Source organism: Chanodichthys erythropterus, chromosome 24 (genome assembly GCF_024489055.1).
Source record: "Chanodichthys erythropterus isolate Z2021 chromosome 24, ASM2448905v1, whole genome shotgun sequence".
Taxonomy (NCBI): domain Eukaryota; kingdom Metazoa; phylum Chordata; class Actinopteri; order Cypriniformes; family Xenocyprididae; genus Chanodichthys; species Chanodichthys erythropterus.
Genome location: NC_090244.1, coordinates 11433466 through 11457614, shown reverse-complemented (window position 1 = coordinate 11457614; position 24149 = coordinate 11433466). Strand labels below are relative to the sequence as shown.

The 24149-nt window shown below is 36.5% G+C and overlaps 1 protein-coding gene across 1 annotated transcript in view; it reads right to left on the bottom strand.

The window, feature by feature from the left end:
• Nucleotides 1–24149, bottom strand: part of shank2b (SH3 and multiple ankyrin repeat domains 2b) — a 123880-nt gene that overhangs the window by 80532 nt on the left and 19199 nt on the right. Inside the window, exons 2-9 of the mRNA XM_067379460.1 lie at nucleotides 23875–24068; nucleotides 21211–21414; nucleotides 18093–18164; nucleotides 13351–13459; nucleotides 12000–12151; nucleotides 8842–9009; nucleotides 8179–8295; nucleotides 3981–4058 (exon numbers count right to left, since the gene is read on the bottom strand). Of these exons, the coding sequence (XP_067235561.1) occupies nucleotides 3981–4058; nucleotides 8179–8295; nucleotides 8842–9009; nucleotides 12000–12151; nucleotides 13351–13459; nucleotides 18093–18164; nucleotides 21211–21414; nucleotides 23875–24060 (1086 nt within the window). The 5' untranslated portion in view covers nucleotides 24061–24068. The remainder of the gene's footprint in view (nucleotides 1–3980; nucleotides 4059–8178; nucleotides 8296–8841; nucleotides 9010–11999; nucleotides 12152–13350; nucleotides 13460–18092; nucleotides 18165–21210; nucleotides 21415–23874; nucleotides 24069–24149) is intronic.

The following is a 24149-nucleotide window of genomic DNA, read 5'->3' as shown; positions in this document are numbered from 1 at the left end:
AAAAAACCCTGTACAATAGCACGACTTCCCATTCAGCAGATGTTCATTTCTATTTAATGGCTTTAATTTTACCACCCTTTAAAAAGCTAGTTACGCAGTCTATTATAAGATCTATAATTTACTCATCAGTCTGGTCACCAAGTCTGGTCGTGAGAACAAAACTGGGTTTTAAATGGTACACCAAGGCAGAGTAACGCATTACGCTTGTGGGTTTTGGAGTACTGTATTCCTAAGAGTGATCAAACACAGACTTCATTCACACTACACTAAATTAGTTGCTAAGATTTTCATAATGAGCTTGAGAAGAACCGCATTCCTTTTCGAATGAAATACAGTGCTTGGCTGCAACTTAGAGCTGGTAAGTTAAGGCCTAAAATTGAAACAAATAGGTTAAGAAATCTCTTCAACTATTCAATATGATTCACACAAACAGTTTTGGCTGATTTGTCGTATGAAAGCGCACATTATTAACTAAGAGCTGCAACCTTTCGGACCCAGTGTCATCGTTCTCTGAGTAAAAGAGTATAGCAGTAATACAATTTGCTCTGCCCACTTTCGATTTTGCCGGGGAGAAGTTTTGTTAAACCAGGCGGATCGGAGCGTTCCAGAGGAGAGCCTGAAGTTTCACGAGCTGCTTAAATGAGTTGTAATCGAGCGATCGCCGAGGCGTGAAATATGATTTTAGCAGCATGAGATGAATAATACAGCGCATTAAACAACGCATCAGGAGAGCACTGATATGTACATTACATAAACACTTCACTCCTACGTCAGGTTTGGAGTGAGCAGGGTCAGTTCAAAGCTTTAGAGGTTGTAAACCGAGCAACTTGCACAATGAGTCCAGCCATGAAAACTAAATGCAGCAGCAAGTGTTGCTAATGTTTGACTCAATGCGTTTGACTGTAGAGCCGACTGCAAAACTAATGATCTCAGTTCTATTTTAATGTTTTTGGAGGTTTGCCATTGGATTACTGTTGCGATATGTGCCATCTTGCTAATAAAAGCCACAGTTTTCCTTGAGGCACAAACAACAACATATATTTGAGTACTGTACAAACCAAGTATTTTTCCACTCTGGATATTGCATTGAAGGTGTTTAAACTTTAACCGTAATCTAAAAACATGCTACAAATGCTGAATTCTACATTGTAAATGCAGCTTTTGCTGGATGAACAGGTCTGTGCACTATGAAATCAAACTATGAATAAACGCAAAATGTGATAGATATGGTTATTTCAGTCAAGGAGGTTGCATTTCAAAGGGTTAAGCTTTCATTATGTAGGTGGTCTAGTACAGTATTGATGTTGGCGTGTTTGTTATTAAAGGGTTTACTGTACATGCTATTTTGCTATCAGCATTTGCTTTGAAGCTTTAATAATTCATTATGATAGTGATATGAAAGGTGGCGATTATGGGTTAGGATTATGTCATTTTAATAGAAACTGAACTCAAAATAATCAAAAAATAGATATGGGTGCTTAAAAGATTGGACCTTAAAATATTACTATTATAATGTATCACAATGTAAAATCAATCCTATAAATTCAATCTTGAAATACTTTTATTCAAGCTGTAAACACATAATTTGTAGTTTTATTCCCCTGAAAAGTGTAAACGCTCTGTCTCTGTGGGGCAATCAAAACATTGCTGTTTGCTTAAAGATTCAGACCTGCCTCACAAGACAACAGCAGTTCAACCAATGGTGTGAGTATGGGCGTGGCTATCTGTTTGGAATAGGCGGGGCTATCCAACCAATTGAAAATGGAGTTTTTGAGAAACCTGTTTGAAAACAATAATTGGCCATCATGAAACACAAGCTGACAAATTGTTCATAAATTCTGCTAAATTAATAAATGTTCTGTCATGACAACTCTCTTGAGTGTTTGGCATGGTAATGGGCATGAAAATGTTGATATGTTTGGACTTGGTGGAATAGATCTGCTATGCTGCTGCTGCTGCTGTAGGTTATTGCTGCTGCTGCAGAGCAAGTATGGGACTTACTACTGCCAATACATACATAACACACTGCTGTAAGTAAGACATGCTGCTGCTGTGCAAAATAGCGTACATGAATTACCCATAGCAGATCTATACAGGTGGAGCTGGGGAAGGTGGAGGGTTTCTGAAAATGCGCTGCACTGCTAAAGCATATGCTACCCAAGTATTTTGAAGTTTGAGCATGCAACCTCATTGGGTACTGAATCAGCTGTGCCCTATAGGGAACGATGTGATTATGAGTAGGTTGAGTTAAATGACCTATCAGGCTGTGTGCCATCTAGAGTTTTAAGACAGAACTTTGTATTTCTGCAAATATACAGTGCAAAAATGACTTCAGTTTTACCTGTTTTCTAATAACAATCACTATTAACTACAATGTAAATTCTAATATTGTCATTAATAAAATGTTATGTTAAGTTACAATAATTTAACAATACTTAAAATACAATGTTTAGGTATCATAACTCAAACAGATACACAGCAAAATCACCAGAGTTAAACCAACTCTGCTCTGATTACATATGGTCCCTCTCTATATAGTGTTAGAGTAACACTGAAGCAGAGTTAAAGTTAATGAGATAATTAAGTGATTAATTAAATTATTATTGAGCATTAGTGATGAACACCTGCTGTTAACAAGCAGAATCACTGAAGAGAAACACAATAACTACTTCCAGCCACAGCCTTAGATAAAATCAACTGAAGATAAAATACATTAAATTAAACAACTCCACAAACAGCATATTATCTCATTAACTTTAACTCTGCTTCAGTGTTATTTTAACTCTATGTAGAGAGGGACCATATGTTCTCTGAGCAGAGTTAGATTTAACGCTGGGGATTTTGCTGTGTATGTTTAAACTGGAACCTCAATGTTGGAACTTATTTGGCAGTATTAAATATTGTTAAATATTTATTTATTCTGTCTCCATTTAATCTGATTGGTCATGATTAAAGTTCTACCTGACAACTGCACTGATTTGTAGACAACAAAAGGTGGTAAATATTTGGTCTTTGAGAATTTTTCTCATCCAACAACTGTAATACTTTCATAATGAAGATGAAAGTATGTTACATTTGTAGGTAGATGTTAAAATATGTATACACTTCTTAATACTTTTCAGTAAGAACATCAGAGAGGGCACTTAATTTCAAACCAAGCCAATGTCTGGCACAATATGCACTAATGACTATTGGTGCAAAAATGACTTCAGTTTGAATTTCTAATAAGTACTATTATTATCTATTGGCACAAATATTACTTCAGTTTTAAGACATTTCTAATAATACTCACTAATAAATATTGTCAAGAAAAGTACTTCAGTTTCAACTATACTTCTAATAATTACTATTGGTGCAAAAATGACTTCAGTTTTAACTATAATAAATCACAAATGACTAGAGGCATTACAGTCACAGGCATTATTGAAGGCTACTGAACAGTAAACGCAACACTGTCATCAGCCCATGGCCACAGACTTGGATCATGTCCATTGCTGTCAGACAAGCAATTGAATGTCACAATCTGACATTTGAGAAAGAAAATCCTCAAGTAAACAAACACAAGAACCAGAGATTTTTATAGGGGGAAAAAAACCTCCACTGGCTTATTTCAGCTAAAACATTTAAGAAAATTACTTGATTCAACATTCTTTATTCCCCTCTCCAAATTCTAACTCCTAATTATCTGAAGATACCAAACCCATGCAAACAAACATAATAAAATGATTAATTACCCTCACTCGTCATTCTCCGAGTTCTGTCTTACATAATGCCTGAGCTTTCATGTGACATTCCGTCTAATTAATTAAGAACTCTGCGCGACAGAACAACAAACAGACGCAAGTTCATTTTGCGCTCATAATTTTTTTCCAACGCAAAACCAACAAAATATAGCAAAGTTCCATGCGCAAGCTTATTTAGAAGAAAAAAAATGTTTCATTCACTTATCAAAAAGTAGCCAAGCCAACATGTTCTGGTACCTGAAAGGGCGTTTGTCCTCGGTAGTTCTTGACGTCTTTGCTGGCTCCACGAACCAGAAGAACCCTGGCACACTTTTCCTTCAGAAGAAAAGCAGATAATTAATTCAATATGATCCAACTCTAACAGAAAATGTTCTACTATCTGTGTTTCTTGACCTTCTAAGAGCAAAATTAGACACGTCAAGAGGTATCCCATCTCACCCAGATCCAAAAGTGACAGACTTCTCCCTCAGCTTTTTGAAGTCCAATTCAAGTGTGATGCTACAGCAAAGTCTACACCCAAAGAGAAAGGAGAGGGGGTCTCTGCAGCAATGCCTATGTGCATGTGTGAATGTGTATGTGAGAACCAAAAGCAGAAAGACAGAGAGAGAGAGAGCGAGAGAGATCCAGGGCTCTGTAGCTCTCCAGCCCACTATATCCAGCTGGATTCAACAGCCCACCCACGGAATGCCTCACCACTAAACCGACACACACACAATCGCACACATACACACACCTCCATTGCCTTCTCCTCCTACCTTCCTTCTAATACTAGTTTCACAGCTGCTGCCAGCCCTTGTATATGAGACATAATCACATGTGAGGATGCTGCTTCTACTCCCCGCACATGAAAATATCCCTGGCCTGCATTTGGCACCGGTTACAGGTTCCTCGTTGACATGGTGACGGATCGGAACAATAGGGTTTAATCGCAAACAATCGAGGCTCGAGAACCTGGCGAACAAGATAAATTAAGCATCTTTCGCCAAAGGTTTCGCCTCGTTGTGGCCGATAACTTCAAATAACCACCCTATTGGTCGGCTCTGGATGAACAGAAATACATCATATGTGACAAGCAGAATTCAAGCGTGTCCACAAATCAATAAATGACACTTGCCATCGGCAGGGCCATCTTCTCACCTTAAAATAAACTATATTTTCTAGTCATAAGACCTGGGGTGGTGTGATTTTGTTTTAACCGTATTTAACGAAATATTGATTTTCATGGTAAATAAAAACAAGGCTGTGAGTAAGAGATGTACATTTCGTTCAATTTCGTTGTTTGTAATGTTAAAGTATATAGGCTGTTTTCAACTAAAAACTGAAACTTTTTATGCATTTTGGCTGTTCATTCACACGACAACTGCGTTTTGAGGGCCTGACTTTTGAAACTTTTCAAAGTACAAGTTTTTGAAAACGATAACATTACTGTCTCCATGTAAACTACAAAGAGGCGAATTTGTGAGAACGGTGACGTCACGCGCATGCGTATTACATGTATTACAGCATGCAGTGTTTTTAGTCGATAAGCACGTAGTGTTTTTTTACAAACTGACATCGCCATCTACTGGCCTGGCAGCATAATACAGCGTTTTTAGTTGTTTTTGTGGATCTGTGTGAACGGGGATTGTTTTGACACCATTGTCGTTTGTATTATAAAAACGCGTAGGAAAAACATTTCCGTTTCTGTAAATCGTTGTCGTGCAAACGTACCTGTAGATTTCATTGTTCATAATGTTAAAGTATATAGGTTGTGTAAAATTAGGGGCCTTTTAGACACCGTTTTCAACCAAAAACTGAAAACTTTTTATGTGTTTTGGCCATTCATTCACATGACAACAGTATTTCGGGGGCCTGAAAACGCAAACTTTTGAAACTTTTCAAAGTGCAAGTTTTTGAAAAATCTAACATTATTGTCTCTGTGTAAACAATAGGGGTGTAAAGATACGCTCAGGTCACGATACGGTACGTATCTCGATACTGAGTTCACGATATGATACGTATCACGATATTTTGAACAAATTAAACTGAAATTCAAATAAGATTTATTTAAAAAACCTTAACAAATTTCAATAATTTGCCTTGTTGTACATACAAGATCACATTTCAAGGTTTAATAAAAACCTTCTGTATTCAAATTAACAGCTGAATAGGACTGTCTGTCACAAAAAAAAAAAAAAATGTTAAAATTAACATGAACTTAGAATTAGAATCCTAATTGACCGTTCACATATCGCGTCTAAAAACGCGTGGAAGGCTCGGCCGCACCGCTTCTTCTTTCCAAAGCGCTTGCGCTCCCGTGCCGTCGATTGTTGCTATGCAACCATGAAATGCGCTCTCCAAGAGGAGTAGGCAGTTTCAGCAAAGGATAAATTGATTTCTAGCCCTTGCATTACCTTTACTACTACATATATTTATGGAGATAAGACTGCCGTCATATCGTAAAAGTATCGCCATCACTCTACGATACATATCGTAACATTTTTGCATCACGAAATATCGTTACACCCCTAGTAAACAACAAAGAGGAGAATTTGTGAAAACGGTAACGTCATGCACATGCATATTACGTGTTTAGTCTATAAGCACATAGTATTTTCTTAACAAGTGACATCGCCATCTACTGGCCTGGCAGCTTAATACAGTGTTTTTAGTCATTTTCATGGATCCATGTGGACGGGGATCATTTTGACAACATTGTCGCCTGAATGCGAAAAATGTGAAGGAAAAACTTTTCAGTTTTTAGTACATTGTTGTCGTGTAAACGCAGACTTTAAGACAGCACATGATACTGAATACTATGTTTCCCTTTACAGAACTTGTACATAAAGGCCCATTAACTCCAAGAACAATAATGTTTGTTTTATTATAAGCGTGCAAAGCAGTTTTGTCGTCTGCCACTTTAAATGCTCAAGCTTTTTTTTTTTTTTTTGGCTGTCAAAGTTTTTAGCATTCAACAGCTTGGTTATTCCAACAATATCACTCCTCTGTGTCATTACTTGTTATAGTTGTGGTGTGGACTCTACTATTCTTTCAAATTTAAAAATGATTTTTAAAACTATATTTATCCTTATTATAGTTATGGTCTTTGGTGTGAACAGGCCTTAAGACACAGCGGATGTGGGATCAACATGACCTATGACACAGCAGGAATATGATATTATATAGAGAGTGACAGTGAATACCGCTAGCGCTAGCAGTTCCAGCAGACAATGGCGCCCATGCTGTGACCCCGAGCTGACGGAGCAGACTAGATCTCCCACTGAGGAAACATAAGGTGATTATCTGCCTGGCTGCTTAGTGTTGTGAGCGTAATGGGCCGTTGTCCATTCATAAAGACTTGAATGCTGGTGCTAATAGTCATGAGCATAGCAACCGATTCCAGTTCAGTTTGGGGTTTATCATGGATAGAATGGGAGACAATGGTGAATACTGAACAGTGTAATTAGTGGCAATCCGTCGTTGGCATTTATACAAATGAACATGGCATCATTTCCATCCCGAACCTTCCCATGAAACAAATGAGACAAAGATAAGATATATACAGCAAATATTTTGAAAATGTATTTTATATAATATTTATTATAAAATAAAAATGTTACATTTTTTTTTTCTTTGATCAATGCCACATTTTTTTTATTTTCTTATCCTATTGTTTCCAGATTTAGGAATATAAAAATAACACCTCATTTAATGCTATTATAAATAATAATAATAACAACATGTAAAAATATGTAAATATACATACACACATATATACATTTAATATATACTTGTATATTTTTGGTATAAATTATTATTATTGTTATTATTTAGGTAACACTCTATTTTAGGGTCTTTTAACTAGTTGCTTATTGGCATGCATATAACTGGAATATTGGCTATTTATTAGTACTTATTTAGCAGGTATTAATGCTTTTTCTGCATTCTTAATCCTACCCATACCTAAACTTAACAACTACCTTACTAACTATTAATAATACATAATTAGGAGTTTAATGAGGGAAAAGTATACTAAAATACTAAACCATTATTTATTTATGTTTTTATTATTTATTTATTTTATTTTTTAGTTTTTTGGAAAGGTAAACCATGAAAAAACCCATTCATTCATTAACATACATGGTTTTCTAAAGAAAAGCAGAACTTAGAAAGGTTCTCCTGTGACATCTGGCTGTAAAACCCGTTGTGAAACCTTTGTTTTTAACAGTTCATTCCCAAAGATTCTCCTAGAAAGTTTCCCTGCTGCACTCAATCTCAGCTCTGTAGCCCTGTAGTGCCATTGATTTCTCCCCCGAAACATTATTGATTTTTTCTTTTTCTTTTTATTATTCTCCTATTGACAGTGTATTCTGTTGTATGACGCCAATAACCTGTTTATTGACTGTTTAAAAGGAGCTGACTTCAGATCATTAAAGGTATAGTGTTGAATACATACCTGTTTGTACAGGGCACAAATATGGAGAGCCGTATTCCCAGATGCATTTTCCACACACATGTCTGCTCCGTAGAACAAGAGGTGCTCCAGGTGCTGGACGTGGCCATATCGACAAGCCTGACGAACAAATGAAAACAACTAGTTTCACGCAGTGCATAATTTTTGTACGAAAAATAAGAATCTTGTTACAGTTTCTGCTGGAAGAAAGCCTTAAAGATTCATACAGTAGTCTTTTGAAACATAAAAACAGCATTAAGCCTTCAGTACGCTGTCATCTCATATTTTTCAAAGTGTCTGGAAGTAAACCATACATGCTGCTTTGCCGTTTTCCCAGTAGAGTGCAATCAAAAACGCCACAGAAATAATATGACTGGCATCCTGCAGTCCACCTGTCACAACACTAGATGTCAGTACGCCGTCACAACAGACAGACTTGATGATTTGCTCACATTAAACTAGTTTGATCTCCTCACCTGTCCATTAATTAAACAAAGCTGCTGTCATATAAACTGCAGCTCTATTATAACTTCTGCTGCTTCCCTCTACAATGATTATATTACCCCACACAGCCATGCGCAACATTTTTAGCCAACAGAGAGCTTTAAGAACCCTTTTTATTGAATGTCACCAGCCAACTACTTATAATGTAAAAGATAACGCCACCTGGTGGATCTCGTGCCAGCCATTCTCATCATGGCATGCGACGCTGGCATGGGCACGCAGTAGGACCTCACAGCAGCTGGGGTCGCCACCTACGGTCACTGTATGGTAGAGTGGAGTCAAACCCTGGCTGTCCTTATAGTCTGGAGACGCTCCCAAATCTAACATAGTCTGCAGAAGAAAGAGACAGGATTTGGTTTCCGTTAGAGAGAAAAACACATCAAATACAGTTTTATGATTATGTTTTAGCAGTTCCTTGAGGGGCCTTAAAGCGTGAAATGAACTGTTTCTTCTTGTTTGCTGCCTTCCACGTAACGGCTCAAGACTGGTTCAAGACTGCGCGCTGAGACTTTTTTCGTTTTTTTTTTTTTTTTTTTTATGTTCATGTGTGACAAGCCAAATTAAAAATACAATTTGTGCAGTTGTTAAGGAGCTATTTCTAATATCAACCCTTTAGTCTTGTTGTCATACCTTAATGTATTTAGGTTCATTCAGTGGTGTTAAATAATATTTTTGACTTAAATAAAGTCAATTAATTTACACTAACGTTCAAAAGTTAGGGGTCGCTACCTATTGTCTTATGCTCACCAAGGCTGCATTTATTTGATCAAAAATACAGTAAAAACAGGAATTTTGTCAAATATTATTACCATTTAAAGATTTTTGTCCCTCTAGTGGTTAAAGGTGCTACAGAGGATTTTTTCGTCGACTGAGAATCCAAAGACTGTTAGTGAGTTTTTGAAATGAGCGCATGCGTAAGAACAACCCCCCTCCTTCACAGCTCATTTCGAGGGAACGCCTCCCAAAAATCGTGCATGAGTATTGGAACACGAGTGTTTACCACCGGCATTCACTGTGTTGTGTTAGTGGATTCATTATGTCGGACTCACCGCAGGTAACTCATAATCTGCAGTTGTTACTCCTGTCTCCTGACAAAAACATTGCATGCGGCGCCTGTGGAGTGTGGAAAGTTACTGGAGAGCGCAGCCGCACTCGTCTCTTACAAGGAACGTCATGGCAGTGATTGACAAACCAGAGGGCCAATCGTTTACAAGATGATCGCGTAAACGATTGGCTGATGTTTTTAAGGCCCTACCTCGTGCACAGATGATGTATATTAATATTATTCCTTCCAGTGCACCTAATAAATAGTCTTTTATCAGTTAGTAAAGACAGTTTCAAGTAATATTGCAAAAATGTATAAAACAAAACATCCTCTGTAGCACCTTTAATAAACAGAACTGCACACGTCTTGCGGAAGAACATTGTTGCCAGAGCTACTTTTCTCCTGTATGTCTATGGCGAGTCACACAGTTACTGTGATACTGTGCGGCGGGTCCTACCAGTCCGGTCTGAAATAGTCAGAATATAAACACTTATTATAAGTGTACCATGATGATTCCAGGTAAGACAAAAACATGCATTGGAAAATGGATTCATGTTGTACATTCTTATTATATAATTTTTGTAAATTTTGAACACAAAAAAAGTTACAGACAGCAGCTTTAAAATAACTGTTTTCTATTTTAATGTATATTTAAAATGTAATTTATTCCTGTGATGGCAAAGCTGAATTTTTAGCATCATTACGCCAGTCTTCAGTGTCACATGATTCTTCAGAAATCATTCTAATATGCTGATTTGCTGCTTAAGAAACATTTTTTATTATTATTATTATCAATGTTAAAAACAGTTGTGCTGCTTCATATTTTAGTGGAAACCATGATACATTTTTTCAAGATTCTATAATGAATAGAAATGTTAAAATAACAGCATTTATTTGAAATAGAGAGCTTTTGCAAAATTATAAATGTCTTTACTGTCACTTTTGATCTATTTAAAGGGTTTTTTGCACCCAAAAATGAAAAAATCAGAGCATGTATCAAACTGCCAAAATCATGTGATTTCAGTAAACGAGGCCTTGTTACGTCATAAGTGTTTCAAAACGTTTTGAAGTTTCAATGGTTCACATGACTTTGGCAGTTTGATACACATTCCGAACCACTGATTCGAAACAAAGCTGATTCGAAGCTTCATGAAGCAGTGTTTTGAAATCGCCCATCACTATACATAGTCATTATTTATTTTTTGGTGCACAAAAAGCATTCTCTTTGCTTCATAACATTAAGGTTGAACCACTGTAGTCACATGAACTGTTTTAAATATGTCTTTAGTAGCTTTCTGGGTATCTGAAAGTGTTAATTATCTTGCTATCATTGGAGGCCTCACTGAGCCATCGGATTTAATCAAAAATATTTTAATTTGTGTTCCAAAGATGAATGAAGGTCTTATGGGTGTGGAAGTGATTAATGACAGAATTTTCATTTTTGGGTGAATTAACACTTTTATGCATCCTTGCTGAATAAAAGTATCAATTTCATTAAATAAATAAAAACTGATCCCTAACTTTTGAACAGTAATGTATATCAGAAGAAGCACCTTGAACTATTATAATCAATCATTAAACACACATTTAACACTGGTAGCCAAATTTGAACATGTAAAACCTACACATAAATAAATGTGTATGTAAAACAATAGATATGAATGTAAACGAATGTGCTTGATTTTTTCAATTCCCATGACAACGTCTAGGTTTTTATTAAATTTTTATACAACCAAGCAGTTTTATAACTGCATGACTAAAAGTACATTTTAGATCCTAACTAAATGACTACAAGCACTTTTTTCCTTCTAACATTATGAAACCCAGCCTCTCCAGTAATGAAAATAGGAAATCTATGGCTGTAACACTTCGAAGTGACATAAACTAACATTCTGCATGAAGCCTTTTTAAATAAACGGCCGGCAAGCAATATACTACAAGTGCAACAGCAGCGAGGGAATGCATTTTACAATATTCAGGGCACAAATCAGTAGTACATCAGCAGTATTATTTCCAATTCTAGTCAAGGGAAAAAAGCAACAATGAAATAATGGAAAAAAAAACTTAATTATCGATTCCTTTGAAAAAAACAAAAAACAATACAGATTATGCTTTGAATGAAAGTATAAGACATCACTGTACTGCTCTGTTTTAGATCAGCAGCAGTCATTCTTAAAAAAACTAAACAAAATGACAATCAAAGAAGAAGATCACTCTAACACAGCCATAAACTCAATAAACTCATGCCGCCGTTCAGGATTAGATCATTTATTACCTTAAGAGCTATCTGGTTCTTTGCCCTGGCTGCTTTGTGCAGGGCAGTCATCCCATCCCGAGAGCGGAAATCTAAATGAGCTCCGCCGTTTTTCAATGTAACGATAATCTCCACCATATTGTCCAGGTGGGCCGCAAGGGTTAGTGGTGTCTCTGCGGAACAGAAGCACAGAAAACAGGTTTATTAATATGTATTAGATAAATCTCTTTTAATATAAGCAAGATATTAATCGAGGGATTTACACGTTTAATCAAAACAATAATTAGACATGTACAATATACTGGACTATATTGGATACTTGGTGTCACAGTTGTGAGAAACAATTGTAATAGAACTGTAATTGTAATATGGAGAACGCGAACCAACGTCATGCCTCGTTGCATGCCGCCATTTTGACAGGATCGCACCCACTTGCAATGAAGTTAATACGGATACTTGCTTACCTTTTGTTTTGTTTCTGCCATTAAAAGATTAGTTCACTTTCCAATTAAAATTTCCTGACAATTTACTCACCCTCATGTCATCCAAGATGTTCATGTCTTTCTTTCTTCAGTCGAAAAGAAATTAAGGTTTTTGATGAAAACATTCCAGGATTTTTATCCATATAGTGGACTTCAATGGGCACCAAATGGTTGAATGTCAAAATTACAGTTTCAGTGCAGCTTCAAAGCGTTCTACACGATCCCAGATAAAAAATAAGGGTCTTATCTAGAGAAACCATCACTCATCTTCTAAAAAAAAAAATTAAAATTTTATACTTTTTAACCATAAATGCTCATCTTGAACTTGCTCTCTTCTTCTTCTCTATTAGAATTCCAGCAGTGTAGACACTGCTAAGTGTATTACTGCCCTCCACAGGTCAAATTTTGAACTAAATTGTCAAATACAAAATGCTAGTGCAAGTCAAAAATTACCGCACTACTGCACTGTTCTGAAGATGAATGAAGTTCTTGGAACAACATGAGGGTGAGTAATTAATGTCAGAATTTTAATTTTTGGGTGAACTAACCCTTTAACATATATATAAAATACATAAAATAATAAAACATATAAAGATATATAGATAGAAAGGGATGGATGGATGGATGGATGGATGGATGGATGGATGGATGGATGGATGGATGGATGGATGGATGGATGGATGGATGGATGGATGGATGGATGGATGGATGGATGGATGGATGGATGGATGGATGACATGCCAGAACATGTCAGAACTGTTGAAATATAATGTAATACTGATTAAGAAGAAATGTAATCAATCAAAAAATGTAGTTTGAGAACAGCTGAACAGGGCCTGAATATCCCTTTATGGGCAATTTTGGAGGTTATCTGATATGGCATCCCCTACCACCAGTGTCAGGGTCATGATAGTTGGGGTCCAACCCTCTCTCCAGCATTTTGGCAACTTTGTCCACCTGATGATGTTGGATGTAGTCCATAAATTTCCTCAGGTTGACCTTACAGAAGGTGAGAGAGAGAACGAGAGAGCAGGTGAGGTGAAACAAGAAACATTGACAGCTAATGATTGAAGAGGAAGTTAAACAAGTGAAGAAAATGAACAGTTGACGAGAATGTGAAGGGTCTCTGCTCACTTCCTCTCTCATGTTGAGATCTCTGGGACACACATGCCACGATACAAGGCTGGATAAAAATAGATAGGAGAGCAGCTCCCAGTACAGAGACATCAGAGAGAGAGAGATAGAGAAAGAGAGGGAGAGAGAAAGAGAGGGAGCACAACTGATTTGGCAAGGCGAGAGATACGAGCGAGCTACGGCATGCTACAAACACAGATTAACAAATGTCAACTCTAACGCACAACCTAGTGCGCACACGAAGGCCTCTAAGACAAGAGGATATTGCTATACCCTCACAAAATATTAAAGTTTGCATTATTTAATTTTTTACATCCTGTTCTACCAACACTAGCTTTCGATAATTCACACCTCAATGTCAGCTAACAACTTTAAACCCATTAGGCTAACTACTGTACAAAGTAGAGATGTCAGTCACCGAGCGCAGCAACAACATTCGCCCTCCTACACTGCAAAAAGAGTTTTAGCCTACAAAAATCATCTAAAACTGGTTTTATTCATTCATAAATATTAGTAAATATGAATAATTCAACTGGAAAATGTTAGAATAAACAAAGGATTCAAGGATTGAGTGGTTAACATAGTTAGCCTCTACTGGCCTTTTTCATGGTGGAAAAAAGCATTCTGCATGGATAGTCATTCAAAAGTAGCCATGTATTCTGATAAAATACGATTTCTGCAACATAAAACGCAAATATTTCATAAAAGCTCTTAAAAATGTATAAACATCAGCCTTTGACGTCATAGCTAAGGATAGTTGCTAATTTCTTGTGTGCGTTCTTGTAGCACCATTGATTAGCCATTAGACTTGTCATGATGCAATTTTCCTGAAGCTTTAGAGTGAATCACATGATATTTACAACCCAGGACTGATGTGTGTTGAGTTAGGAAGTAGTAATTATAGCTTCAGGCGTGTTCAAAACACTTTGGTTTGAGCAAGATTGCGATGTAGCTTTTGTATAAAAAACATATGGCAGAATAAGTCCCGCCTTCTAAATTAAAGAGCCAATCGCCAATTGGTAAAGTCATTCCATCACTGTAACTGCCTTTAGAAGCTCCGACTGCTATAGAAAGAAATGCTAAATACAGCTTTAGAGAATTTGATGTTTCCCTATTCAAAGAGATAGAAGCTGTACTAGCATGAATGAAGTAGCTGCCCGAGAGGCGTTTCAAAGATGGCCGCAGAGTGAAATGACTTGCCTTAAAGGGACTAATAGTTCTACAAAATGTTGAATATAAAGGATGAGCAACAGGTATGTTTTTGCTTTTTATGCTTTTTTTTTAATTCATGAAGGTGCTGTAAACTGAATTGTTATATTCTCTATCATAATTGTACAATACTATACATTATATTGTAAGTGAAAAAAGATAATTTCATACATTTCAACAAAATTACTGTCAACTACAGATGCTGCATCCATTGCGACTGCCACACTATAAACCCTAACTCTCAAAATACTTAATTGGTTTGAGTAAGACAAACTTAAATTAAACAAATTAGTTCAGTTAAATTAACTGTTATGAGTATTTAGAACTTTCTTTTACTTTTGAGTTCATAGCACTGACATATTTCAAGTCAACTGAACTGTTTTTATTGTTTTGAGTTGTATGAACTCATTTATTTTAATTTATACTAACTTAAGTCAGAAACTGGGCTGGGATTTCTTTAATGCTAAAATGTTTTGTTATGCTAATTTAGAAGAGTTTTTGTTAATGTGGGTTTTTGGAGAGTTACCATCATGGTGACAAAGTGCTATAATTCAATAAGTGCTATACCATGCTACTGTTAACATGTTAGAAAATTAGCAAATTGCTATTTTCTGAATTAGTTTGTTATAGCTAACAAATTATTTACGTTAAGATAACCCGATAATTTTAAGTTAAATGTATAAATTGATGTACTCAAAAATTTCAAGTTAAGAACAATAAAAATGTATGAGTTGGCTAACTCGGTACTTCAAGTTGGGAGCAATTAACATGCACAAGTACTACAAACTCAAAACTTGATAGTTCTGCTTACTTAAAACTGTGAACATCATAATGTTGTAAATGATTACCTCAAATTTTTTGAGTTAGCCCAACTTATTCAGGTTTACAGTGCAAGTTGTCACTTACACACCAAAAATCCAGGGTTACCCACTTGTAGTGGCATTCATGTGCATTTAACTCATAAATAAAATCTTTCTGACATGACTTAAAGGGATAGTTCACCCAAAAATGAAAATTTGATGTTTATCTGCTTACCCCCAGTGCATCCAAGATGTAGGTGACTTTTTTTCTTCAGTCGAACGCAAATTATGATTTTTAACTGCAACCGTTGCCGTCTGTCAGTCAAATAATAGCAGTAGATGGGAACTTCAACTATAACAGTAAATATAACTTGCTTAGACAAATCAAAATTAAAACCTGCGGCTCGTGACGACACATTAATGTCCTAAGACACGAAACGATCGGTTAGTGCGAGAAACCGAACATTATTTATATAATTTTTACCTCTAATACACCACTATGTCCAACTTCGTTCAGCTTCCTGCTAGTGAGGTCAAAAAACGCGTTGTGATGACGGAAGTGATGTCTCGCCCATATACTTCAATGAGCGCGAGACATCACTTCCGTTGTCAGAGCGCGATCAGACCTCACTAGCCGGAAGCTGAACGAAGTTGGACATAGTGGTGTATTAGAGGTAAAAAATAAAAAATACTGTTCGGTTTCTCGCACAAACTGATCGTTTCGTGTCTTAGGACATCAATGTGTCGTCACGAGCCGCATTGTTTCATTTGGATTTGTCTATGGAAGTTTTTTCGACTCTTATTGTTCAAGTTCCCAATCACTGCTATTATTTGACTGACAGACAGCAGCGGTTGCAGTTAAAAATCATAATTTGCGTTCGACTGAAGAAAAAAAGTAATCTACATCTTGGATGCCCTGGGGGTAAGCAGATAAACATCAAATTTTCATTTTTGGGTGAACTATCCCTTTAATGCGTTATGAGAGCTCATAGGCAAAGATGGCAGAATTCATTCATGCGCCGGCCAAGCAACTGCTATTGAGTTGAATAAGAACAGGATTCTTTATTTATTACAGTTCTCCGTGGATTATGCCAATAAAATATACTTTTATGGGTCAGATCAGGTAGTAATAGCATTTTTACTGTATTAAAGCATAAAAATATTATTATATGTTTGCAGGAAACATGCTAGTTCACATATTTGTTTCTCTGAAAAACAATGCTACAGCCAGTTATTCTACTTTGAAATTTGCATTCCGTGTTGGAATGTCTGTTTTTGTTTCAGTTGGTGTGATTCCGCCCACTGACAATTTACCCAATAGTATTTCGACACCACGGGTTTCCAGTTGGCGGAAAACACAGCTTACTGCTGCAATAGAAGTCAGCAAATGAACTGGGTCAGAGATTGCAGATTCTACCCGACCTAAAAAGCCTCGGCTTCCATCTTAAAAGCTCTATGACTAGAGGCATATTAAAATGCAGATAACTCAACTTACAATGTAAGGCTCGCCACTTTCCATTGTCAATTGTGCTCATTCCTGTTATGTGTCCTCAATCTGGCAACCCAAGTTAGCATTGAGTCTGAGGAGGAGGGGGCTGAGGAAACAACCACTAGCTGTCAATATTACATACTCCACCTTTAAGGTAACAACTTCACCTTTTTCCTTTTCATAATGCAGTCAGATTTTAAAAGCAATACCCACTAGCATTTTCCTCTGTTGGATTTATAATTTATTGACATTTAGTACGAAGTGGGGTGAATATCTGTTCCTCTGAAACAAGTACATACACAAAGCTGTTCCTACGTCATCCTTTGCAAACCCTTGTGGCTTACAGAGCTGTAATATAATAACTTATTAAGGGAGCTTGGAAGCTCAGAGCAATGAGACGGAGAGTTTTAAATGCTGAGGGAAGCAGTGTGGGGACGGGAGATAAATAGGCTGAGCAATAAAGACACCGAGCACAGTACAGGACACACAGTGCTGGAAGAAGCCAGCAATTAAAACTTGGTTCGAAGCTTCGGGGATGCATTTGGGCGAGGATCGTGGAATAACCTCCACCGGTGATTGCAAAAACGCTCATGACCACAGAGCAAAAACTGGCCAAAACGCTAAAACGTCAACATCAATGACCATCTCGCCCTGAAAGTCCAGCTAAGTCCAAATATATGCAAATGCTCCGGTCTGCTGCATTATTTAGCAGCGGAATCTAAAATGAATGTTATATGTTAGATATTCAGTCCTAGTGACTGTATATAAAAAGCAAGATTTTGAATGTTTCTTTCCTGTTTTAAGGGTCGTATCCCAAGACGCCGTCTTCCACTCGCAATTAAGAAAATAGCTTCCATGTGTGTAAAAGACTAAATTATCATAACGGAAAACAAGTTAATCACCACCTGCGTGTCAAAAATAGACACGTTTTTTGACAAATATGCACAGTAGGCTAATCTACATATGTCACAGCAAAATATTTATTTTGCAAAAGTCTCACCTGTGTGTGTAGCTTTTCAATTTGCTTTTCATTGACGTTTGGCTGCTGGTACACTCTGCTTTTGTAGCGGAACTGCAAAATTAAATCATAGAAAAATACAGTTTATATGCTACATTGGTTTAATTTAAAAATTAATATCATTTTAAAGCATTCAGTGTTTTAATATAATAAATATTTTGACGTAAAATACACTTACAATTAAAACTGTAGGACTGTAAATGCCAAAAACTGCACAAAAATTTAAAGGAAATTTAATAGCTGACTTCCTGTTGCGTTTAGGGCTTTGCTCCAAGAGACTTTTTTGTAAGTACTGGGACATTACATGTATGTACCAAATTTCGTATATGTACGTGAAACATAGCGGAAATTGTACGTGAAATTGTATAGGTGGCGCTACCGGGCCCAAATAATAATAGCATTAACCAAAAAGTACCATGGTACTACTACAACAAAAAAAAAAAAGATTTTTGTATTACAAATATCATGTACATTGATTAGCTAATTATTTAGAATTTTACTCTATTTCATATTAAAGTACTATAGTATTATCATGGTACCGACATGTTTTTGTAAGCGAGAGAGCATATAAATAATCTTGATAATGTTTTTAAATACATTATAAAATCTTTAGTTCAAACAAATGATAAAATAGAAATATGTTTCATTATACTCCATTTGCAGCTCTTTTTGGCTGGTCGCTGCCTTGATAGTGATATGATTATATCAGGCCCTGGGGCTTGAATGAACATACAGGAGAACTACAAACGTTCCTGTTACACCAGCCTGACATCAGCCTTTTCACAGAGAAAGCTGAGAATGCTCCTGTACAGAAAGCACATCTTAAGAAGGACTCTAGCCTTATAAGGCTGCATTGGTAGCAATTTAGAGCAGTTATCCTCACTGTCAAAACCATTTTGTCATTGTGATCATCCTTGACATGAATAATAAATATGAATGGATATTTTATACTCACAATAAAATTATTTATTACTTATATGATCACCACAGAAAACTGTTTTGCTTTGTTCCTTTAATTGTAAAAATAAATAAATACAACTTTTTTTGTAATACACTTATGATGAGAGTTTATTGGGCAAGTATATTAAAGGGTTTGTTAACCCAAAAATGAAAATTCTGTCATTAATTACTCACCCTCATGTCGTTCCAAGACCTTCGGAACATAAATTAAGATATTTTTGATGAAATCCGTGAGGTATATGATTCGTCCATAGACAGCAATATAATCACCACTTTCAAGGTCCAGAAAGGTCATGTGACTGCAGTGGTTCAACCTTACTTTTATGAAGTGACGAGAATACTTTTTGTGTGCAAAAACAAAACAAAAATAATGACTTTATTCAATATTCTGCATCACCTGCATAAGGATAATGACAGGGAAGAGAAGAGATTGTAGAATAAAGTGGGTTTTTTTTCGTTTTGTTTTCATGCACAAAAAGTATTCTCATCGCTTCATAATATAACGTCGACTGTTTTAACAATGTCTTTAGTACCTTTCTGGATATTGAAAGTGGTGGTTATATTAGTATGGATGACTCATATACCTCTTGGATGTCATCAAAAATATTTTAATTTGTGTTCTGAAGATGAACGAAGGTCTTACATGTGTGGAAAGACATGAGGGTGAGTAATTAATGACAGAATTTTCATTTTTGGTTGACCTAACCCTTTAAGTTCACAATAAAATTATCATTAATCATTCTTCATATTGATTAGCACAGAATACAAATCTGAAGTTTGTTTATTTGTAAAAAAAAAAAAAAAAAAAAAAACATAAAAATAAAATATAAACTATATATATATATATAAAAATTGATTTTGAAGCCCAAAAAAAGTGCATCCATCCATCATAAAAGTAATCCATACTGCTCCAGAGGGTTAATAAAGGGCTTCTGGAGAGAAGCGATGCATTTTTGTAAGAAACATATCCATATTTATAACTTTATAGACTATAATCACTGTCTTCTGGTGTTATGATTTGCTGGTGTTGGTTGTTGCAAGCACTGAGCGACAGCTATAGAGGATCCAAATGCAGGAGGCAGAGGTCAGAGCACAGTAAATCAGTCCATACAAACAAACAAACAAACAAACAAATCCAGAGGACGAGACAGGAACGAGAAAACCAGGAAACAGGCAGATATCACAAACAAGGAACATAGAAACCAGGGGAAATGCTCAGTAATGCTGCACAAGACAAGACTTTGCAATAAGACAAACAACTGAACTGAGTTATATAGGGAGAGAGACAAAGGGATAGTGAGGTGATGGGAAACAGATGCACATAATTACACAGATGACAGAACAAAGCATTGTGGGAAACTGAGTCCATGATGTGTGTAGTGTTAGTAGAAACAGTGCCCTCTGCAGGCATGCAAGGGCACTCGCAGCTGGTGGACGTGACATCCGGTAACGGCCATATGCAAGCCGAGTTCCGGCAGAAGAGTAACCTCTGAACCGACAATTACTTTTATGATGGATGGATGAGCTTTTTTGGGCTTCAAAATCTAGGGTACAATTCACTCCCATTATAAAGATTGGAAATGCCAGAATATTTTTAATTTAACTCAGATTGTGTTCATCAGAAAGAAGATAGTCATATACACCTAGGATGGCTTGAGGGTGAGTAAATTATGGGATAATTTCATTTTTGGGTGAGCGATCCCTTTAACTAGTGTAACTAATGTTAACAAACGGTACCAAAATAAAACAAAACAATAATAGCTGTGTTTACAATAATGCACTTTCAATGAAAGTCTAGTCTATGGGGCAACTATACTAGAGTTTTTAAAAGCCAAAATGTTGAGCTCATATATTTGGTAAAGCACTTCATTTGATTGTTTTGTACTAATATGTATGCTATTTGAGCTTTAAAGTTGCCTAAATCTTCCTTTTAGGGACAGGACTACTGTTCAAGGCAGATTAACTTCTAGTTAAGCATCTACCAGCATAATTCCTGTGGATTTTTGTGGAAGTACTTTGCAGATAGTGACATCCTATGTCCCTTTCAGGCATCCTTGCTTGTATTGTGCCAAAGTTACATCATGGATCGAGCTTAAGTTGACTCTGAAACATTCAAGCAACAAGCTAGCCGACATTTTACCTCGAGGGTCGGAACGCCTTTATTGGAGGATAGTGGATAGTCTCTGAGGGGTCGTTCTTCCTCCAGGAAACCACTCTCCCTCCCGTCCACTGCCGGCTGGAAGAGCCCGTAGTTGAGCACATCCCTCAGACTCTGTGTGAGTGTACACAGGATCTGCTGCTTAGCAACCCATACTGTGGCATCCGGACTGAACCTCATGGATTTCTGGCAAAGCCACAGAGAGAGAGGGAAAGAGAGAGAAATGCTCTATCAGGCTATAGCAGGTGTACAGATTAACTAGGGGAAATCATTTGTGTGCTGAGGGAGAAAAAAGCAAAAAGAAAACACAAACCGTGCTTTTTGACATTATTTGGTGTTGGTTGAAAGAATGACATTGTATAATATAAGAAGTAGTTTAACATTTCTTGTATGTCCCTGAGGTCATTATTTAATTTTTCATGAACATTTTCAACTCTCTTTTTGACCTTAATGATTAAAGGTGCAGTCACATTAGCGAAATATTGGCAAAAAATTGCGGGCATAAAAGGTCCATTGTCTATTCTCAGTAGTATTGCTGTGTATGAAACAAATCAATCAGCATGGAAAAATCTATCACCCTCACACGAAATTAGTGATCACAAGGATTACTATAGTAATGACTGGATTTTGCACACAAAAAAATCAATTGCGCGTGAAAAATCAGCACATTAAATATGCGCAAACAACACGTATTTAATGCGCGAAATATGAAATATGTTAAAGGTGCCCTAGAACTTCTTTTTAAAAGATGTAATATAAGTCTAAGGTGTCTCCTGAATGTGTCTGAAGTTTCAGCTCAAAATACCCCATAGATTTTTTTTTATTCATTTGTTTAACTGGCTATTTTGGGGCATCATTAACTATGCACCGATTCAGGCTGTGGCCCCTTTAATTCTCGTGCTCCCCTCCCCCGGAGCCCGCGCTTGCCTTGAACAGCATAAGCACAGTTCACACAGCTAATATAACCCTCAAAATGGATCTTTACAAGATGTTCATCATGCATGCTGCTTGCATACATCGGATCATGTAGGTATAGTATTTATTTGGATGTTTACATTTGATTCTGAATGAGTTTGATAGCGCTCCATGGCTAAAGCTAACATTATACACTGTTGGAGAGATTTATAAAGAATGAAGTTGTGTTTATGAATTATACAGACTGCAAGTGTTTAAAAATTGAAAATAACGATAGTCTTGTCTCTGTGAATACAGTAAGAAACGATGGTAACTTTAACCACATTTAACAGTACATTAGCAACATGCTAACGAAACATTTAGAAAGACAATTTACAAATATCACTAAAAAAAACATGATATCATGGATCATGTCAGTTATTATCACTCCATCTGCCATTTTTCGCTATTGTTCTTGCTTGCTTACCTAGTCTGATGATTCAGCTGTGCACAGATCCAGACGTTAATGCTGGCTGCCCTTGTGTAATGCCTTGAACATGAGCTGGCATATGCAAATATTGGGGTCATACATATTAATGATCCCGAATGTTACGTAACAGTCATGTTGAGATTCGCCTGTTCTTCAGAGGTCTTTTAAACTTTTAAACTAGGTGTCATGTCTAGTCAGGACACGGCGTAGCGCAATATGCGAAGATTCAGCATATTGAGCGTATATTGACTGTGATATTAAGTGATATTACTGTATATCCCACCTGAAATTCTTGTTTCTTGGGATACTTTGAAAGAATACTCTTATCAGAAAAATTGCATATATTTTCTTTTGCTGTTAATAATAAAATCTTATCCTACTTCCTCCTCATTCAGTTATTGTGACCAAAAAGGTATTGTTGACATATAAATGCAGAATATGGAAACCAGGATAACTGTAACGCTCAATAAATGTGACACTGGAAATAACATGCACAATATTCTAACCATAACCATATCAGCTATGTGCAAGCACAATTCAATCCTCTGCTTCTTCCCAAAATAACAGTTTCAGTAATAACAGGCACAGATATTTTTAAAGAACCTGTTTTGAGCAAGAGCAGTAGAAATGGCTTCTATTAGTGATTTTATTTACAATAAATCAAATTCTACAAGATTTTTAGCCTGATTTGGTTGCAATAATACAATAAATTAGATTCTAATGCATGAAGTATGGCAACCCAAGAGGGCAACCTAGCATACATTTGTCATAAATGTTAATATTAAAGTAGATTTTAAACCACTGTTGTAGTTATGTTTTCATTTTGGGGTTTAAAGTTCACTTAAAGTTAACATTTTAAACTATATTTTTATTATCAACTTATTTGTCTTGCTTGCTTGTGTCACCTTTTCAAATGGAGTAACAAATAAAACTATTATTTTCACATATTGAAAAGGCCTATGTCAAATGACATGATATTGCCTTTCTGAATCTTCTTCATTTAATGCATGACAATGTAATTTTCTACTTTACGTGTGTGAAATAGGTAAAAAAAAAAACTTCTTGTCTCTCCCAGTTGCATATGTTCCCATTTTTTTAGTCCACTAAAACCCAAACAGCTCTCCAGAGTCCAGAGAAGGCTGAAACTGTAAGACGGAAACAATTTACTGTAATAATATAATTTTGAAAGATCCACATGCCCCAACAGCCTGGGGTGAAACATGAGTGTTTGTATGTGCGTGTGTGAGAGTGTGTGAACGCACAGACTGCTGCAGGTCAGGGATGACCACACAGATGAGCATTGTGTCTCGCAGGCTGTTGTCCAGTCGGGCACTGGTAGGTCGATCCAGCCTGGGAGGCTCATCTGGGGAACTGTCTGATTCCGAACTGACCGAGTCCGAGAAACTCTGAGCCATTTCCTCCTCGCTAGACATGGGGCTCCGCGGCATGATCAACACTGTGGAGAGAGAGCAAATTTTACAATAAACCGAATGGCATGCATAATGCCTAAATGAAAAACTAAAGTAAACTAACTAAA